The sequence below is a fragment of the Xyrauchen texanus genome, chromosome 5, assembly GCF_025860055.1.
Source record: "Xyrauchen texanus isolate HMW12.3.18 chromosome 5, RBS_HiC_50CHRs, whole genome shotgun sequence".
NCBI lineage: Eukaryota > Metazoa > Chordata > Actinopteri > Cypriniformes > Catostomidae > Xyrauchen > Xyrauchen texanus.
In genome coordinates, this window is record NC_068280.1 from 53743577 (window position 1) to 53765152 (window position 21576).

At 45.2% G+C, this 21576-nt stretch overlaps 1 protein-coding gene across 2 annotated transcripts in view; it reads right to left on the reverse strand.

Annotated features, from left to right (window-relative positions):
• The window catches only part of LOC127643649 (prolactin receptor-like), a 51651-nt gene that overhangs the window by 12320 nt on the left and 17755 nt on the right, over nt 1-21576 (reverse strand). For both annotated transcript variants that reach the window (XR_007970553.1, XM_052126458.1), the window contains exons 3-6: nt 9193-9310; nt 8541-8710; nt 8083-8261; nt 7767-7917 (exon numbers count right to left, since the gene is read on the reverse strand). Coding sequence is in view for 1 of the 2 variants with exons in the window: in XM_052126458.1 (XP_051982418.1) it covers nt 7767-7917; nt 8083-8261; nt 8541-8710; nt 9193-9310 (618 nt within the window). In the remaining variant the exon portion in view is untranslated. The remainder of the gene's footprint in view (nt 1-7766; nt 7918-8082; nt 8262-8540; nt 8711-9192; nt 9311-21576) is intronic.

Genomic DNA, 21576 nt, shown 5'->3' on the forward strand with positions numbered 1-21576 from the left:
CTTTTCCACGGCTGTCTCTGCCTCTCTTCCCACAATAAATGTATTTTCCATGCTTGATGTGAACACTGCCACAGACACACTTAGCTCTACTTTAACAACCTGTCTAGACAACATCTGTCCTCCCTCCTCTAGACCAGCACGGACTACACCACCCAGCCCCTGGCTGTCTGACGCCCTTCGTGAACATCGGACTGATCTCAGGGCAGCTGAGAGGAGATGGCGGAAATCTAAAGATCCAGCTGATCTAGGTAAATATCAGCTTCTGCTCGCAACTTTTTCAAATAACGCTAAAACTGCAAAAACTTCATATTACCAGACCAAGATCAACAGCACCACAGACACTCGTAGCTTGTTTAGAACATTTAACACACTTCTCTGCCCTCCCTCCACCACCTGACACATCACTGACAGCAGATATATTCACCACATTTTTTACTGATAAGGTTACAGCCATCAGCAATACATTCACAGCACCACACCCTGTCAAACACCTGGCTCCTGTATGCAACCCTTCTTTCCCTATGTTCTCTCCTTTAACTGACACTGAGGTCTCTAAACTCCTCCTCTCCAACCAACCCACAACCTGTTCCCTTGACCCTATTCCATCACACCTTCTCCAGGCCATCTCTCCGTCCATCCTACCGCACTTACACACATAATTAACACATCCCTTCTTGCAGGCACTTTTCCCACTACATTTAAGCAGGCTCGAGTAACCCCACTGCTGAAAAAACCTGCACTTAACCCCACACAGATAGAACACTACAGACCAGTCTCTCTCATCCCATTCATGGCAAAAACACTTGAAAGGGCAGTTTTCAATCAGATCTCCGCCTATCTCTCACAGAACAAGCTGCTGGATGACAATCAGTCAGGCTTCAGAAGTGGACACTCCACTGAGACTGCCCTGCTGTCTGTCATCGAGTCGCTGAGACAGGCGAAAGCTGAATCAAGATCATCCGTTCTTCATTCTGCTGGACCTTTCTGCTGCCTTTGACACAGTCAACCATCAGATCCTACTCTCCACCCTCTCTAAACTGGGTATCACTGGAACTGTGCTTGACTGGTTCAACTCTTATCTCTCAGAAAGGTCCTTTGAGGTAGCATGGAGAGGGGAGGTATCCAAGCCACACCAGTTACTTACTGGGGTACCTCAGGGATCAGTGCTTGGGCCACTTCTCTTCTCCATATACACAACATCACTGGGACCCATCATCCAGTCACATGGGTTCTCTTACCACTGCTACGCTGATGACACGCAACTCTACTTGTCTTTCCAGCCCAACGACACCACAGTGACCACTCGAATCGCTGCCTGTCTGGCAGACATCTCAGCCTGGATGAAGGAACACCACCTTCAACTCAACCCTGCCAAGACCGAACTCCTTGTCTTTCCAGCCAACCCAGCTGTTGAACACAACATCACCGTGCAGCTGGGTCCAACTACAGTTGCGCCTTCCAAAACGGTCAGAAATCTAGGGGTAACCATTGATGATGAGCTAAATTTCACAGACCACATTTCAAAAACTGCAAGATCATGTAGATTTACACTCTACAATATCAGGAAGATAAGACCCTTCCTCTCTGTACATGCCACACAACTGCTCGCTCAGTCCCTTTGTCATAACTAGACTGGACTACTGTAACGCTCTCATTGCAGGCCTTCCTGCATGTGCTATTAGACCTCTCCAAATGATCCAGAATGCAGCAGCACGCCTGGTCTTTAATGAACCTAAGAGAGCACATGTTACACCACTCTTTGTCTCTCTCCACTGGCTGCCGGTTCATGCACGTATTAAATTCAAGGCCCTGATGCTGGCATATAAAACAGTCACTGGGTCTGCTCCAGCATACCTAAAAACATTTATGCAGAGCTACGCTCCCACCAGAAGCCTGCGGTCGGCTAAGGAACGCCGCCTTGTCGCACTCAAAACAAAGAGGCACCAAAACACTTTCCCGGACTTTCAGTTTCATCATACTACGGTGGTGGAATGACCTTCCCAACTCAATCCGGGAAGCTAACTCACTCTCTATCTTCAAAAAACAGCTAAAAACACATCTTTTCCAAAAGCACTTAACCGGTCATAAAAAAAAAAAAAAAAAAATGTATGAGTGTGTGTGTGTGTGTGTGTATGTATGAGTGTCTGTGTATGTATGTATGAGTGTGTGTGTGTATGTGTGTGTGTGTATGAGTGTGTATGTGTGTGTATGTATGTATGAGTGTGTGTGTGTGTGTGTGTGTGTGTGTGTATGTATGAGTGTGTGTGTATGTATGAGTGTGTGTGTATGTGTGTGTGTGTATATGTATGAGTGTGTGTGTATGTGTGTGTATATGTATGAGTGTGTGTGTGTGTGTGTGTGTGTATGTGTATGTGTGTATGTTTGAGTGTGTGTGTATGTGTGTGTATGTGTGTATATGAGTGTGTGTATGTGTATGAGTGTGAGTGTATATGAGTGTGTGTGTGTGTGTGTATGAGAGTGTGTGTGTGTGTATGTGTATGTGTATGTGTGTGTATGAGTGTGTGTGTGTGTGTATGAGTGCGTGTGTGTATATGTATGAGTGTGTGTGTGTGTGTGTGTATGAGTGTGTGTGTGTGTGTGTATGTATGAGTGTGTGTGTGTATATGAGTATGTGTATACGAGTGTGTGTGTACATGAGTGTGTGTGTGTGTGTGTGTGAGTGTGTATACCGGTCAGTGGTGAGGCAGTGATGGTGATGTTGAGTGTGTGTGTGTGTGTGTGTGTGTGTGAGTGTGTATACCGGTCAGTGGTGAGGCAGTGATGGTGATGTTGAGTGTGTGTGTGTGAGTGTGTATACCGGTCAGTGGTGAGGCAGTGATGGTGATGTTGAGTGTGTGTGTGTGAGTGTGTATACCGGTCAGTGGTGAGGCAGTGATGGTGATGTTGAGTGTGTGTGTGTGAGTGTGTATACCGGTCAGTGGTGAGGCAGTGATGGTGATGTTGAGGTGTGTGTGTGTGAGTGTGTATACCGGTCAGTGGTGAGGCAGTGATGGTGATGTTGAGTGTGTGTGTGTGAGTGTGTATACCGGTCAGTGGTGAGGCAGTGATGGTGATGTTGAGTGTGTGTGTGTGTGTGAGTGTGTATACCGGTCAGTGGTGAGGCAGTGATGGTGATGTTGAGTGTGTGTGTGTGTGAGTGTGTATACCGGGTCAGTGGTGAGGCAGTGATGGTGATGTTGAGTGTGTGTGTGTGTGAGTGTGTATACCGGTCAGTGGTGAGGCAGTGATGGTGATGTTGAGTGTGTGTGTGTGTGTGAGTGTGTATACCGGTCAGTGGTGAGGCAGTGATGGTGATGTTGAGTGTGTGTGTGTGTGTGTGAGTGTATACCGGTCAGTGGTGAGGCAGTGATGGTGATGTTGAGTGTGTGTGTGTGTGTGAGTGTGTATACCGGTCAGTGGTGAGGCAGTGATGGTGATGTTGAGTGTGTGTGTGTGTGTGAGTGTGTATACCGGTCAGTGGTGAGGCAGTGATGGTGATGTTGAGTGTGTGTGTGTGTGAGTGTGTATACCGGTCAGTGGTGAGGCAGTGATGGTGATGTTGAGTGTGTGTGTGTGTGTGTGTGAGTGTGTATACCGGTCAGTGGTGAGGCAGTGATGGTGATGTTGAGTGTGTGTGTGGAGTGTGTATACCGGTCAGTGGTGAGAGCAGTGATGGTGATGTTGAGTGTGTGTGTGTGTGGAGTGTATACCGGTCAGTGGTGAGGCAGTGATGGTGATGTTGAGTGTGTGTGTGAGTGTGATACCGGTCAGTGGTGAGGCAGTGATGGTGATGTTGAGTGTGTGTGTGTGTGAGTGTGTATACCGGTCAGTGGTGAGGCAGTGATGGTGATGTTGAGTGTGTGTGTGTGAGTGTGCATAACCGGTCAGTGGTGAGGCAGTGATGGTGATGTTGAGTGTGTATACCCGGTCAGTGGTGAGGCAGTGATGGTGATGTTGAGTGTGTGTGTGTGTGTGAGTGTGTATACCGGTCAGTGGTGAGGCAGTGACGGTGATGTTGAGTGTGTATACACGGTCAGTGGTGAGGCAGTGATGGTGATGTTGAGTGTGTATACCGGGTCAGTGGTGAGGCAGTGATGGTGATGTTGAGTGTGTGTGTGTGTGTGAGTGTGTATACCGGTCAGTGGTGAGGCAGTGATGGTGATGTTGAGTGTGTATACCGGTCAGTGGTGAGGCAGTGACGGTGATGTTGAGTGTGTATACCCGGTCAGTGGTGAGGCAGTGATGGTGATGTTGAGTGTGTGTGTGTGTGTGAGTGTGTATACCGGTCAGTGGTGAGGCAGTGATGGTGATGTTGAGTGTGTATACCGGTCAGTGGTGAGGCAGTGATGGTGATGTTGAGTGTGTGTGTGTGTGTGTGAGTGTGTATACCGGTCAGTGGTGAGGCAGTGACGGTGATGTTGAGTGTGTATACCGGTCAGTGGTGAGGCAGTGACGGTGATGTTGAGTGTGTATACCGGTCAGTGGTGAGGCAGTGATGGTGATGTTGAGTGTGTATACCGGTCAGTGGTGAGGCAGTGATGGTGATGTTGAGTGTGTGTGTGTGTGTGAGTGTGTATACCGGTCAGTGGTGAGGCAGTGACGGTGATGTTGAGTGTGTATACCGGTCAGTGGTGAGGCAGTGATGGTGATGTTGAGTGTGTATACCGGTCAGTGGTGAGGCAGTGATGGTGATGTTGAGTGTGTGTGTGTGTGTGTGAGTGTGTATACCGGTCAGTGGTGAGGCAGTGATGGTGATGTTGAGTGTGTATACCGGTCAGTGGTGAGGCAGTGACGGTGATGTTGAGTGTGTATACCGGTCAGTGGTGAGGCAGTGATGGTGATGTTGAGTGTGTGTGTGTGTGTGAGTGTGTATACCGGTCAGTGGTGAGGCAGTGATGGTGATGTTGAGTGTGTATACCGGTCAGTGGTGAGGCAGTGATGGTGATGTTGAGTGTGTATACCGGTCAGTGGTGAGGCAGTGATGGTGATGTTGAGTGTGTGTGTGTGTGTGTGTGAGTGTGTATACCGGTCAGTGGTGAGGCAGTGATGGTGATGTTGAGTGTGTGTGTGTGTGTGAGTGTGTATACCGGTCAGTGGTGAGGCAGTGATGGTGATGTTGAGTGTGTGTGTGTGTGTGAGTGTGTATACCGGTCAGTGGTGAGGCAGTGATGGTGATGTTGAGTGTGTATACCGGTCAGTGGTGAGGCAGTGACGGTGATGTTGAGTGTGTATACCGGTCAGTGGTGAGGCAGTGATGGTGATGTTGAGTGTGTATACCGGTCAGTGGTGAGGCAGTGATGGTGATGTTGAGTGTGTGTGTGTGTGTGAGTGTGTATACCGGTCAGTGGTGAGGCAGTGACGGTGATGTTGAGTGTGTATACCGGTCAGTGGTGAGGCAGTGATGGTGATGTTGAGTGTGTATACCGGTCAGTGGTGAGGCAGTGATGGTGATGTTGAGTGTGTATACCGGTCAGTGGTGAGGCAGTGACGGTGATGTTGAGTGTGTATACCGGTCAGTGGTGAGGCAGTGACGGTGATGTTGAGTGTGTATACCGGTCAGTGGTGAGGCAGTGATGGTGATGTTGAGTGTGTATACCGGTCAGTGGTGAGGCAGTGATGGTGATGTTGAGTGTGTGTGTGTGTGTGTGTGTGTGAGTGTGTATACCGGTCAGTGGTGAGGCAGTGACGGTGATGTTGAGTGTGTATACCGGTCAGTGGTGAGGCAGTGACGGTGATGTTGAGTGTGTATACCGGTCAGTGGTGAGGCAGTGATGGTGATGTTGAGTGTGTATACCGGTCAGTGGTGAGGCAGTGATGGTGATGTTGAGTGTGTGTGTGTGTGTGAGTGTGTATACCGGTCAGTGGTGAGGCAGTGACGGTGATGTTGAGTGTGTATACCGGTCAGTGGTGAGGCAGTGATGGTGATGTTGAGTGTGTATACCGGTCAGTGGTGAGGCAGTGATGGTGATGTTGAGTGTGTGTGTGTGTGTGAGTGTGTATACCGGTCAGTGGTGAGGCAGTGATGGTGATGTTGAGTGTGTATACCGGTCAGTGGTGAGGCAGTGATGGTGATGTTGAGTGTGTGTGTGTGTGTGAGTGTGTATACCGGTCAGTGGTGAGGCAGTGATGGTGATGTTGAGTGTGTATACCGGTCAGTGGTGAGGCAGTGATGGTGATGTTGAGTGTGTGTGTGTGTGTGAGTGTGTATACCGGTCAGTGGTGAGGCAGTGACGGTGATGTTGAGTGTGTATACCGGTCAGTGGTGAGGCAGTGACGGTGATGTTGAGTGTGTATACCGGTCAGTGGTGAGGCAGTGACGGTGATGTTGAGTGTGTATACCGGTCAGTGGTGAGGCAGTGACGGTGATGTTGAGTGTGTATACCGGTCAGTGGTGAGGCAGTGACGGTGATGTTGAGTGTGTATACCGGTCAGTGGTGAGGCAGTGATGGTGATGTTGAGTGTGTGTGTGTGTGTGAGTGTGTATACCGGTCAGTGGTGAGGCAGTGACGGTGATGTTGAGTGTGTATACCGGTCAGTGGTGAGGCAGTGACGGTGATGTTGAGTGTGTATACCGGTCAGTGGTGAGGCAGTGACGGTGATGTTGAGTGTGTATACCGGTCAGTGGTGAGGCAGTGATGGTGATGTTGAGTGTGTATACCGGTCAGTGGTGAGGCAGTGATGGTGATGTTGAGTGTGTATACCGGTCAGTGGTGAGGCAGTGATGGTGATGTTGAGTGTGTGTGTGTGAGTGTGTATACCGGTCAGTGGTGAGGCAGTGATGGTGATGTTGAGTGTGTGTGTGTGAGTGTGTATACCGGTCAGTGGTGAGGCAGTGATGGTGATGTTGAGTGTGTGTGTGTGAGTGTGTATACCGGTCAGTGGTGAGGCAGTGATGGTGATGTTGAGTGTGTGTGTGTGTGAGTGTGTATACCGGTCAGTGGTGAGGCAGTGATGGTGATGTTGAGTGTGTGTGTGTGTGTGTGTGAGTGTGTATACCGGTCAGTGGTGAGGCAGTGACGGTGATGTTGAGTGTGTGTGTGTGTGTGAGTGTGTATACCGGTCAGTGGTGAGGCAGTGACGGTGATGTTGAGTGTGTGTGTGTGTGTGAGTGTGTATACCGGTCAGTGGTGAGGCAGTGACGGTGATGTTGAGTGTGTGTGTGTGTGTGTGAGTGTGTATACCGGTCAGTGGTGAGGCAGTGATGGTGATGTTGAATGTGTATACCGGTCAGTGGTGAGGCAGTGACGGTGATGTTGAGTGTGTATACCGGTCAGTGGTGAGGCAGTGATGGTGATGTTGAGTGTGTGTGTGTGTGTGAGTGTGTATACCGGTCAGTGGTGAGGCAGTGATGGTGATGTTGAGTGTGTGTGTGTGTGTGAGTGTGTATACCGGTCAGTGGTGAGGCAGTGATGGTGATGTTGAGTGTGTGTGTGTGTGTGAGTGTGTATACCGGTCAGTGGTGAGGCAGTGACGGTGATGTTGAGTGTGTGTGTGTGTGAGTGTGTATACCGGTCAGTGGTGAGGCAGTGACGGTGATGTTGAGTGTGTGTGTGTGTGTGTGTGTGAGTGTGTATACCGGTCAGTGGTGAGGCAGTGATGGTGATGTTGAATGTGTATACCGGTCAGTGGTGAGGCAGTGACGGTGATGTTGAGTGTGTATACCGGTCAGTGGTGAGGCAGTGATGGTGATGTTGAGTGTGTGTGTGTGTGTGAGTGTGTATACCGGTCAGTGGTGAGGCAGTGACGGTGATGTTGAGTGTGTATACCGGTCAGTGGTGAGGCAGTGATGGTGATGTTGAGTGTTTGGCTCCAGGCGCTCCAGTGTTTACTGTTAGTTGATCTGCAGCGCACCATGATCTCATAACTGCCCACCGACAGATCCAACTCCAGATGAGACTCACGCAGACGCTCCTTCACCTGCACAACACACACACGCAACGCACGCACGCACGCGTGTATAATTTAAAGAATATTGTGATCACAAATATTACAGTTCCATTATAAGTACATTACTGTAAAGACATTTCAATTGTTTACAAACAGACATGAGGAGACATGAACAACTCGATGAGTGTTTGTTACCTTCCAGTGTTCTGGTCGATTGAGTTTTCTGTAACGCAGCTCATAAACGAGTGTTATCCATCCCTGATGCACATGAGACGCGATCGGATACATCCACGACAACAGAACCGTGCGACCCGACTCGCCAACACTGCTGTTCAGAACGGTGTAGGACAGGTTAAAGGGCGGATCCGTCTCCACTGCAGAGCCAAAAAAACACTGTCTGTTATTAATAAAGCACACGACAAACACGACAACTACAGCAAATAAAGTCTTGAAACTTGAATGTTACTTGTGCCTCTTAAAGTCTGAATAATTGTTATCAGGAATCGTGGAATAACTTTCAACTTTATATTTCTTCAAAACCTGATGAGAACAGAGTATCGATGAAATCATAGATTGGACGGCCAGAAGATTCATGTTTACCAGGAAAAGAGATGATTTGTGAAGCATCAGTGGAGTACTGTATAATACATCACCTATATCGGCCACATCGAGGCAGTGTTTCCGTGATGTGATCGGCCCCGTGCGAGTGTGTGCCGTCACGGTCATGCAGTACAGCTCCCAGATCTGAGTGTGTTTGCTGTCAAAGAAGCAGCTGTTCGGACCGCCGCTCTCATAATCGGAACACTCCTGAGGAGCGCGATCACTGCACGACACACATGAGCACCGCTTAAAGCACACGCTCTGAACGCATCACACCGTTTCACTTCTCAGGAACTTAAATACTTATTTAGCTCATCAAACCTAATGCAAGAAATATACATATTTAAACATCTCCTTGACTTCATGTGCATTCACGTGTACAACACATTCATTATAAGGTGAACTTAAGTGATATACGAGTTCCTCAAACTTCTTTTTAAGTATTTTTAAGACATCTTAAGATTTGAAGTACTACTAACTCAACACAAGCTTGTGTGGAATACCCATAAGCCCTTGCGTCTCAATAATTTAAGCATGTTTGTTTGGTAAGAAGGAAACTATTGGGGCATTTAATTAGTTGTTGTTAATCATTCCGAGTGATTTCAGCTGTTTTTAGTATTGTTGGGAATCACTTGATTAATGGCTGACCATGACCGTTTAACGTATATAATCTATATAATAAATGTCTGAATGGTGTGTTCTTACCCTGTAATGTACATGTACGTGTAGGTGACACCATCTTCACTTTCCAGGGGATACCACCAGCACGTGAACTCCTCCATGTTTGGTGAGCGACAGTGATGAATAAACGGCTTCACAGCATCTGTAATATAAAATATAAATACTGTATTTAAACACAAAGACATCAAGAGGAGAGTCTGATAGATCATAAATGAAGCCTTCACTAAGCCCCGCCTTAAAAAACATTACTGACCAATCCTGCCTTAGCAACTGTTGCTGGACAGTTTCAAACAGAATTGTACAAATATGAACCAAAATACAGAAGAAGTTTGTTCACAGGGCTCTAATAATAGACTTGAGATAAACTTCAACATCAAGACAATTTGAGGACACATACTGGCAGCCAAAAGTTATCAGTTAGACTGTGAGGTGCATGAGAAGTCCCGACAAGACAGGAGGACAGGAATTGGAAGTGTGGGGTGAAAGGGCAAGTGCTACACAGGAAGTGTGGGGTGAAAGGTCAAGCGCTACAGGAAGTGTGGGGTGAAAGGGCAAGTGCTACAGGAAGTGTGGGGTGAAAGGGCAAGTGCTACAGGAAGTGTGGGGTGAAAGGGCAAGTGCTACAGTAAGTGTGGGGTGAAAGGTCCAGTGCTACAGGAAGTGTGGGGTGAAGGGTCAAGTTCTACAGGAAGTGTGGGGTGAAGGGTCAAGTTCTACAGGAAGTGTGGGGTGAAAGGTCAAGTGCTACAGGAAGTGTGGGGTGAAAGGTCAAGTGCTACAGGAAGTGTGGGGTGAAGGGTCCAGTGCTACAGGAAGTGTGGGGTGAAAGGTCAAGTGTTACAGGAAGTGTGGGGTGAAAGGTCAAGTGTTACAGGAAGTGTGGGGTGAAAGGGCAAGTGCTACAGGAAGTGTGGGGTGAAAGGTCAAGTGCTACAGGAAGTGTGGGGTGAAAGGGCAAGTGCTACAGGAAGTGTGGGGTGAAGGGTCAAGTTCTACAGGAAGTGTGGGGTGAAAGGGCAAGTGCTACAGGAAGTGTGGGGTGAAAGGGCAAGTGCTACAGGAAGTGTGGGGTGAAAGGGTAAGTGCTACAGGAAGTGTGGGGTGAAAGGTCCAGTGCTACAGGAAGTGTGGGGTGAAAGGTCAAGTGCTACAGGAAGTGTGGGGTGAAAGGGCAAGTGCTACAGGAAGTGTGGGGTGAAGGGTCAAGTTCTACAGGAAGTGTGGGGTGAAAGGGCAAGTGCTACAGGAAGTGTGGGGTGAAAGGGCAAGTGCTACAGGAAGTGTGGGGTGAAGGGTCAAGTTCTACAGGAAGTGTGGGGTGAAAGGGCAAGTTCTACAGGAAGTGTGGGGTGAAAGGGCAAGTGCTACAGTAAGTGTGGGGTGAAAGGTCCAGTGCTACAGGAAGTGTGGGGTGAAGGGTCAAGTTCTACAGGAAGTGTGGGGTGAAGGGTCAAGTTCTACAGGAAGTGTGGGGTGAAAGGTCAAGTGCTACAGGAAGTGTGGGGTGAAAGGTCAAGTGCTACAGGAAGTGTGGGGTGAAGGGTCCAGTGCTACAGGAAGTGTGGGGTGAAAGGTCAAGTGTTACAGGAAGTGTGGGGTGAAAGGTCAAGTGTTACAGGAAGTGTGGGGTGAAAGGGCAAGTGCTACAGGAAGTGTGGGGTGAAAGGTCAAGTGCTACAGGAAGTGTGGGGTGAAAGGGCAAGTGCTACAGGAAGTGTGGGGTGAAGGGTCAAGTTCTACAGGAAGTGTGGGGTGAAAGGGCAAGTGCTACAGGAAGTGTGGGGTGAAAGGGCAAGTGCTACAGGAAGTGTGGGGTGAAAGGGTAAGTGCTACAGGAAGTGTGGGGTGAAAGGTCCAGTGCTACAGGAAGTGTGGGGTGAAAGGTCAAGTGCTACAGGAAGTGTGGGGTGAAAGGGCAAGTGCTACAGGAAGTGTGGGGTGAAGGGTCAAGTTCTACAGGAAGTGTGGGGTGAAAGGGCAAGTGCTACAGGAAGTGTGGGGTGAAAGGGCAAGTGCTACAGGAAGTGTGGGGTGAAGGGTCAAGTTCTACAGGAAGTGTGGGGTGAAAGGGCAAGTTCTACAGGAAGTGTGGGGTGAAAGGGTAAGTGCTACAGGAAGTGTGGGGTGAAGGGTCAAGTTCTACAGGAAGTGTGGGGTGAAAGGGCAAGTTCTACAGGAAGTGTGGGGTGAAAGGGCAAGTGCTACTGGAAGTGTGGGGTGAAAGGGTAAGTGCTACAGGAAGTGTAGGGTGAAGGGTCAAGTTCTACAGGAAGTGTGGGGTGAAAGGGCAAGTGCTACAGGAAGTGTGGGGTGAAAGGTCAAGCGCTACAGGAAGTATGGGGTGAAAGGTCAAGCGCTACAGGAAGTGTGGGGTGAAAGGTCAAGCGCTACAGGAAGTGTGGGGTGAAAGGGCAAGCGCTACAGGAAGTGTGGGGTGAAAGGGCAAGCGCTACAGGAAGTGTGGGGTGAAAGGGCAAGTGCTACAGGAAGTTTGGGTTGAAGGGTCAAGTTCTACAGGAAGCGTGGGGTGAAAGGGCAAGTGCTACAGGAAGCGTGGGGTGAAAGGGCAAGTGCTACAGGAAGTGTGGGGTGAAAGGGTAAGTGCTACAGGAAGTGTGGGGTGAAGGGTCAAGTTCTACAGGAAGTGTGGGGTGAAAGGTCAAGTGCTACAGGAAGTGTGGGGTGAAAGGTCATGTGCTACAGGAAGTGTGGGGTGAAAGGTCAAGTGCTACAGGAAGTGTGGGATGAAAGGTCCAGTGCTACAGGAAGTGTGGGGTGAAAGGTCAAGTGTTACAGGAAGTGTGGGATGAAAGGTCAAGTGCTACAGGAAGTGTGGGATGAAAGGTCAAGTGCTACAGGAAGTGTGGGGTGAAAGGTCAAGTGCTACAGGAAGTGTGGGGTGAAAGGTCAAGTGCTACAGGAAGTGTGGGGTGAAAGGTCAAGTGCTACAGGAAGTGTGGGATGAAAGGTCCAGTGCTACAGGAAGTGTGGGGTGAAAGGTCAAGTGTTACAGGAAGTGTGGGGTGAAGGGTCAAGTTCTACAGGAAGTGTGGGATGAAAGGTCAAGTGCTACAGGAAGTGTGGGGTGAAAGGGCAAGTGATACAGGAAGTGTGGGGTGAAAGGGTAAGTGCTACAGGAAGTGTGGGGTGAAGGGTCAAGTTCTACAGGAAGTGTGGGGTGAAGGGGCAAGTTCTACAGGAAGTGTGGGGTGAAAGGGCAAGTGCTACAGGAAGTGTGGGGTGAAAGGGTAAGTGCTACAGGAAGTGTGGGGTGAAGGGTCAAGTTCTACAGGAAGCGTGGGGTGAAAGGGCAAGTGCTACAGGAAGCGTGGGGTGAAAGGGCAAGTGCTACAGGAAGTGTGGGGTGAAAGGGTAAGTGCTACAGGAAGTGTGGGGTGAAGGGTCAAGTTCTACAGGAAGTGTGGGGTGAAAGGTCAAGTGCTACAGGAAGTGTGGGGTGAAAGGTCAAGTGCTACAGGAAGTGTGGGGTGAAAGGTCAAGTGCTACAGGAAGTGTGGGATGAAAGGTCCAGTGCTACAGGAAGTGTGGGGTGAAAGGTAAAGTGTTACAGGAAGTGTGGGATGAAAGGTCAAGTGCTACAGGAAGTGTGGGATGAAAGGTCAAGTGCTACAGGAAGTGTGGGGTGAAAGGTCAAGTGCTACAGGAAGTGTGGGGTGAAAGGTCAAGTGCTACAGGAAGTGTGGGGTGAAAGGTCAAGTGCTACAGGAAGTGTGGGATGAAAGGTCCAGTGCTACAGGAAGTGTGGGGTGAAAGGTCAAGTGTTACAGGAAGTGTGGGGTGAAGGGTCAAGTTCTACAGGAAGTGTGGGATGAAAGGTCAAGTGCTACAGGAAGTGTGGGGTGAAAGGGCAAGTGATACAGGAAGTGTGGGGTGAAAGGGTAAGTGCTACAGGAAGTGTGGGGTGAAGGGTCAAGTTCTACAGGAAGTGTGGGGTGAAGGGGCAAGTTCTACAGGAAGTGTGGGGTGAAAGGGCAAGTGCTACAGGAAGTGTGGGGTGAAAGGGTAAGTGCTACAGGAAGTGTGGGGTGAAGGGTCAAGTTCTACAGGAAGTGTGGGGTGAAGGGGCAAGTTCTACAGGAAGTGTGGGGTGAAAGGGCAAGTGCTACAGGAAGTGTGGGGTGAAAGGTCCAGTGCTACAGGAAGTGTGGGGTGAAAGGGCAAGTGCTACAGGAAGTGTGGGGTAAAAGGGTAAGTGCTACAGGAAGTGTAGGGTGAAGGGTCAAGTTCTACAGGAAGTGTGGGGTGAAAGGTCACCTGAGTATCTGGACAAACTGACCGCTAGATTAACGAGGATTTGTAAAGCTGTCGTTGCTGCACATGGAGGATTTTTGATGAGAACTCTTTGTAGCAATTTAAGAAGTTCTGAACATTATTTTCATATTGTAATAGTAATTATTCACATTATTAATATTCTGAATACACATTGTGATCAGTTGAACGCCACTTTGCTGAATAAAATTACCAATTTCTTTCCATAAGAGCAAAATATGTACATTATTATAAACTTTTGGCTGCCGGTGAATGAAATTTCATCCAATCCTGGCGCTACAACTAAAATCTGTTACAATTCTACAACCATTTAAACGAGAACATCAGGGCAAGTGCTAACATCAATATATATCTATCAGACAAGTCAACAAATATGGCCGCCAACAGCCAATGAAATTCAGCAATTAATAACTTCAATTGTGAAAGGCTCATCAATATAAAATTTGGTACATGATTACAGGGTGTGAAGATGAGGGTGTGTACCACATTTTGTGAAAACTGGCCACAAGGTGATGCTATTAAAGCCCTTACAAAAATCTAAACTAGCTGTCAATTTGGCACTAGTTATTTTCACATGCAAATGAGCTTCTGAATCGCCGCAAACATTTGCTGAAGTTTGCAGCTGTTCGCCGTTAGTGATGAACCTCCAGCAAACGTTTGGCAACAATGCACAATTTGCAAGTTTGACACAAAGTTGATTTGCATGTGAAAATGATCAGTGAATTTGCGACAAGTTTGCAACTCTTGATTTTTGTAAGAAAGGTTATTTTGTGTTTTAACCAATAACTACAGAACTGTAAGGACTAAAATGAAGATTTTAATAAAGAATGTAATTACATTAAAAATGATTCAGCATCCACAAATCAACTGGTCATGAAGATTTATTTCCACCTGAAAAGTGTTTTTGAATTATTTTCAAAAACGACTTTTCTGAATTCATCCAAGTTCATTTGAGATCTAAAGATGCAGCTGATAAGAGTTATATTAAAGGTAGTTGTGCACACAGACAACAGGACACACTTCTGATACTGCGAGTTGATATTTACTACCAAAATAACTTTATGCACACCATCATCAAAACTTTTCCTTACATTATATTTCTTGTATTTCTTATACATTGGAAAGTTAAAATCTAATAAACTGTAACGGAGAATGAACTTGCTTCAATTTATGAAAACAGATTTAACCCAGAGCTATTTAACAGATGCTCAACAAAATCAAGCGAGTTTGACAGTGACTCAGCTAATTATAATATTAAAACTCTAGACAGCATAAACGACACAAACCCTCATTAGGCAGCTTTCTACTGTACAAACAACATCAGGCTCCTGTAATCCTTAGAGAGATTAGGACATGTGGGCTAATGCTAGAAACTATGCTAATCTGATTTAGCGGCCACACATTCCTACAAATACAGCCACAGTGAGAAGGAACTCTAGTAACCCGAACAACACACACACACACACACACACACACACACACACACAGTACACAACACAACCACACACACACACACACTCACAGACTCACACACAACACAACCACACACACACACACACACACACACACACACACACACACTCACAGTACACAACACAACCACACACACACACACACTCACAGACTCACACACAACACAACCACACACACACTCACAGTACACAACACAACCACACACATACTCACACTCACAGACTCACACACAACACAACCACACACACACACTCACAGTACACAACACAACCACACACAGTACACAACACAACCACACACACACTCACACACTCACAGTACACAACACACACACACACACACACACACACACACTCAAAACACAACCACACACTCACAACACAACCACACACTCACACAACCAAACACACACACAACCACACACACACACACTCACAGACTCACACACAACACAACCACACACACACACACACACACACACACACACACACAAACACACACACACACACACACACACACTTGAGCATTTCAAATGAGATTAAAAGTTCAGGAAAGTTTGAAAAGTTCATGCAACATCATTTAAGGGTAAAAGCTGAAGGGCGGCTCAGTCTGATCAAAAGACAGCGGAACTACATTACGTAAAACCAACATAATTCTGATTGTTTTCATTTTAACATTGCATAATTTCTAATATAGAGGTATTGAGCGCAAGTCTCTTTCCAGAAGTAAAGTCACATTCATTTTGTCCATTGACAAATACATTATTAATGATAACTTGTAAATATTTAAAGACAGATCTACCGTGAGCTCTGAGGTTGTTAATCGATGGTTTAAGCTTCTGTCAAACACATCAGTCCATGTTATTACAACTTCATTTATAAAGAAATCATGTTTAATAGCAGAATTCCTGGTGAAGAACTACACTACCCATAATCCTCAAGAGAGCTCCACCAATCAGAGAATCCCTTCAAAAGAGAGAAAATAAAGGGGTAAAATACTTCCAGAACAGATTATATGATGGGAAAATCAGACAAACAAGTTACTGCAAACGCTGATGTATGAAAACATTCTCTTCTATTAAAATACAAATGACGGAGGAAACTGCCGTCTCAACAAACACTAATACATTTGCCAAAATATTTTTTGCAGTTTAAATAAGAATTCCTGAATTTGAGATAAAAGACTCCTTTAAGAGTTGTCGTTTTGTGATTTGTCAGTAAACTGCAGAAAACTGAATGTGAGATGTGTTGTGAACTTCAGTTTCATGTATGAACATGTGCTGAAATACTGCAGGATCAAACACTTAAAGAGGATATTCATCATGAAAATAATGACAATGCACATATATAAATATTAGGGTTGTCGATTTAACACGTTAATTCAGTGCGATTCAATTGATAAAAAAATAACGCATAAAAAAAATTAACATAATGGTTTACATTTGGGAAATTGTATTATAAGTATTATTATTAATAATAATGGATTACTTATTTAGTGTGACATCATATCCTGTTTTGTCGAAAGTATTTCATTGAGAGTTTGTGAAGTCAAATTATATTCACGGTCAAAACTCCCGACAAGGGAGGTCACGTGACCCGGAGCAGGATGGATGCTTGAGACTTCGCTCCTTGCTAAACCACGGATTATATTCCCCTTTTTTCCAAAACAAACGTCATTTTATCAGTTATCTTTAATCTCAAGTATGCCTAAACCTTCCCGTGACAAAGATTTTCCTATATTTTCAACACCCGACCCGTCTATCGAGAAGAAGAAAGCGAAGACTCAACCTACCGCGTGCTCGACAACTGAGGATCAACATGGCGAAACTAGCCTCATGGCTATCGGCACGGCAACTACGGATTGGATTTTGACAGAAATCCGATCCGTAGCCTCACGCGTCAATAACATGGATGAATCTGTTGGATCCCGTTTGGACACGATAGACAGTACTTTGGACGACATAAAAACATCCATCGCATCGGTCGAGCTCTCTCTCTCCAATTTGTCTAACCGGGCAACAGATCTGGAAGGGCGAATGGATGAAGCCGAGGCTCGGATCTCTACTGCGGAGGATAGTTGCGACAACCATGGTGCTCAAATAACAGCTATGCAAAAGATAGTTGATACACTACAGCTGAAGGTTGATGACCTAGAGAACCGTGGGCGTCGGAAAAATTTAAAAATTGTCAATCTCCAGGAAAAAGCTGAGGGTTCCAATTCGCTCGCGGTCTTTCTCCAAATGACTATCCCAACTTTGGTTGGCTTACCTGCGGACTTTCCTTCTCTGGAGATTGAACGTGCCCACCGTGCTCTGGTCCCTAGCCCGGACGCGAGCAAGCCGCCAAGAAGTATCCTCGTGCGATTTCTCCGATATTCTCAGAAAGAAGCGGTTCTCAGGGCAGCTTTGAAGAAGCGTGACATCCTCTACAGTGGATCCAGAATAAGGTTTTACTCCGACCTTTCAGCGGAGGTTCTGCGCAAACGACGTGAGTTTGATTCTGTGGGGAAGCTGATGGCCCGTCGTAATATGTATCGCGGCTTCGCTTATCCAGCGCGGCTCCGTTGTCTTTACAACGGGCAAATTCGTCTTTTTGATACCCCTGAATTGGCTGCCGCCTTCCTGGAAACTCTTACTTGAGATATTTCACTCTCGTTTTCTTTTTCTTTCTTGTTTGTTTTCTGTTGTTGAGAGGATTACAGGAATATTGTTTTGATCTAGTGAGTCCTTGTTATTATCTTCTACTTCCTTTTGACTATATTTATCAGAGCTAGCCTTATTGAAGAGGTACATATGGCAAGGTTTGGTTTGATTTTAAACATAGCTCCCTGTTTGTAATATAGCTCTCATTTTACTCCTATGTGACTTTTTTTTTCTCCGTTGGGTTTTTATGTTTTTATTCATCTCGTGGTTTGGCCGCTGTTCTTGACGTCCGAACTGTTATAGTGGTCTTTGAATTGAGTTTGTATTTGTATTTGATTATTATTACTGACTTCATTTTGGAGGATGTTACTCTGTCGTTTGGGGACAGAGTTGGGGTGGGCTGCAAGCTGTTTTTCGATGTTTTATCTGTCTGTTGTAAGTCAACTCTCTGCCGTCTCATTATGCCAAACATTCTCGTTTTATCTACGTGATTAATTCGCAACTTTTATGACTGGTTCACTTAAACTTGTAACTTGGAATGTTCAAGGGATTGGGCATGTCATTAAGAGGACATTTTTTTTAACTTACTTGAAAAAACAAAAACCCGACATAGTACTGCTTCAGGAAACAAAACTATCTGACGTTGAGCATTCGAAGCTGGGAAGAGACTGGGTGGGTCAAGTCTACTTTTCCTCTTACTCGCAGAACAAAAGAGGGGTAGCCATTCTTTTTAATAAAAACATACCTTTTATTTTAGAACATAAGGAAACAGATCCTGAAGGGAGATTTATTATGATCACGGGTTCCATCCTCGATCAACATATAACTATTCTCAACGTCTATGCTCCAAATGTAGATTCCCCGAACTTTATATCTCAGATGATCTTACTGTTCACTTACCATTGCAAAGGCTTAGGTTTCCTAGCAGGGGACTTTAATTGTATAATGAATGCTTCTCTAGATAAATCTTCATCTGCAAATGTTTCAAACCCTAAATCATCTAAGGTGCTCAACAATTTATGTTCAGATTCTGGCTTGATAGACGTATGGCGTCAATTAAATCCTAAAGTGAAAGATTATACATTCTATTCTCACCCTCACAATTCGTATTCCAGGCTTGATTATTTCTTTCTTCCTAAACAATTTTTGCATGCAGTTCAGTCTTGTCATATTGACTCTATCGCCCTATCAGATCATGCAGCAGTACGCTTGCAGATTGACCCTGCATTTAGCATTCCTAGAACCTCAAATTGGAGGTTTAATACATCTCTTTTAAACAATGATCCTTTCTCATCTTTTGTCTCAGATAGTTTGTCTCAGTTTTGGCTGGACAACAGGAATTCTCCTGTGTCTTCTGCCATGATTTGGGATGCGGCCAAGGCCACTTTACGCGGTCACCTTATTTCTTATACATCTAAAAAGAGTCAAAGACAGTAATAGAAAAAGTCTTGAAAATGAGGTAACCAGACTGGAACGAATACATAAGCAATTTCCTACTGTTTCAAACTTAAAAGTTTTGACGAATGCAAGAATTAAGCTTAATATGGATCATACCTTTCATATTCAGAAGCTTCTGCTCTTCACTAAACAAAAATACTACGAATTTGGCAATAAATCTAGTAGGTTACTAGCATACCAACTAAAACATCAAAACAATAACCGGTCAATTAATATGATACGAAATATAAATGGTGTCCCTTCGAGAGACCCTTTAACCATAAACAGCTCTTTCAAGGAATTCTATAAATCCCTATATAGTTCTGAATCAAAAGCAACAGATTCTGACATTGTTGCCTTTTTAAGTAAAGTCACATTACCGTTATGCTCCCAGGAAGACGTCTTAACTTAAATGCCCCGTTTTCAGTAGAGGAGGTATGGACAGCAATTCAATCTATGCCGAACGGGAAATGTCCGTCCAGATGGCTTCCCATTGGAATTTTAAAAAAAATTCTGGCCCAATATACATCTGATTCTCATGCCTGTGTTCAATGATATCTGGAAAGGTGAAGTCCCCCTTCGTGGAGACATGCTTCAATTAGCCTACTTCTAAAAAAAGATAAAAATCCACTATATTGCTCATCTTATAGGCCCATTAGCCTTCTTAATGTGGACTATAAAATATTAGCAAAAGTTCTGGCCTGCAGACTGGAATCTATTCTTCCCAAGGTGATAAATCCTGACCAAGCAGGATTTGTGAAATCCAGACATGGTTCAGATAATGTACGCCACGCTCTTAATGCTATACATTATTTTTGCACCCAAAAAAAGACATCAATGATATTATCCTTGGATGCCGAAAAGGCTTTTGATCGCGTGGAGTGGCCTTTCCTGTTTTTGGTTTTGGAAAAATTCGGACTAAGCTCTAATTTTACTAATGTTATTAAGCTTCTTTATTCAGACTCTATTGCCTCTGTCAACACAAACGGCTTGATGTCCGAAGGTTTTCCAGTGCGAAGAGGTTGCAGACAGGGATGCCCTTTATCACCCTTATTGTTTACATTATTCATTGAACCCTTGGCAGAATCTATCAGGACCAATCCCGATATATCTGGAATTGTAATCAGAGGGAAAAAACACGTTATATCTCTGTATGCAGATGACGTTCTTTTATATTTAGAGAATTTACGGACTTCTGCTTCTGCAGTTCTGGATTCCTTAGCTTCCTTCAGTTCAGTGTCGGGCTATAGAGTCAATATCGAAAAGTCTGTTTCTATGTCTTTTAATTACTCCGATAAATCCCCTATACAATTTCCTTTTGAGGTTGCTAAAAAAGGCTTTAAATATTTGGGCATTTTCCTCACCTCTGACTTGAATAATTTATTTGAAACAAATTATTCTCCTTTAATTCGAAAAGTTAAAAAAGATTTAGAAAGGTGGACACCTTTACCAATTTCCCTTCTTGGGAGAGTTAACGTTATTAAGATGAACGTACTTCCTCGTATAAACTATCTCTTTCAGAATCTCCCATGCTATTTAGCTTCCTCGTTCTTTAAATCTGTCATATCTCGATATATTTGGAGCAATAAGCAACAGAGAGTTGTTTTTTCTAAACTTTGTAAACCAAGGGACCTCGGGGGTCTCTCCTTATCCAATTTCCAGCTTTATTACTGGGCTGCTCAGATCAAAATGATAACAAGCTGGGTTATGAATAGGCAGGACGCTCTATGGATTGACTTTGAAGCTTCATTTTGTCATCCAAGAAGTTTAGACTCCCTGTGCTTTATTAACAGTACAACTCAGACAAACTCTCTCACTGATAATGTGATGGTCTATAACACATTACTGGTTTGGAAGGACATGAAAAAACATCTGAATATCCCTCCAAATATATCCATTCACTCCCCTTTGGCTTTGAACCCGGACCTTCCCATTCAGATTAGGAGCATTGGGTTGCTGGACTGGAGTTTTAGAGGTTCGTCTGACTTCTCAGGGATGTTTACCTCTGAAACCTTGAGATCATTTGCACAAATTAGAACAGAGTTTGGTATACCCTCCCAAGACTTTTTTAAATATCTTCAAATCCGGCACTTTGTAGAGTCTCTTATAAAGCTAAACAAATTTCAATTCAAATTATCAGAATTGGAAGAAACCATATTGTCAGTTAATTCATTCAAAGGGCTTATTTCCAAATTCTATACCTTACTAGCTTACTCTGATTCCTCAGTTTACGATTCTTTGAAACCACTGTGGGAACGGGACCTAGGAGTTATGTTTAACCCCGAAGATTGGACCAGGATTTGTGATGGAATTTTTCCAGGTGAAATTTTTCCAGGTGTAAAATAAATTCTTTCACTGAATTTATTTTACACCTGTCCGTCTGCATAAAATGTTCCCAGATTGTTCCGACCTCTGTTTTAAATGCAGGACTTGTAAGGGCACATTTTTTCATGTATTTTGGTCATGTGTTCATATCCAACCATTTTGGAAAGGGGTTCACTCTGCAATTCAGGAGATAATAGAAAAACGTTTTATTTTATCCCCCTCACGTTTTCTGCTGAATGACA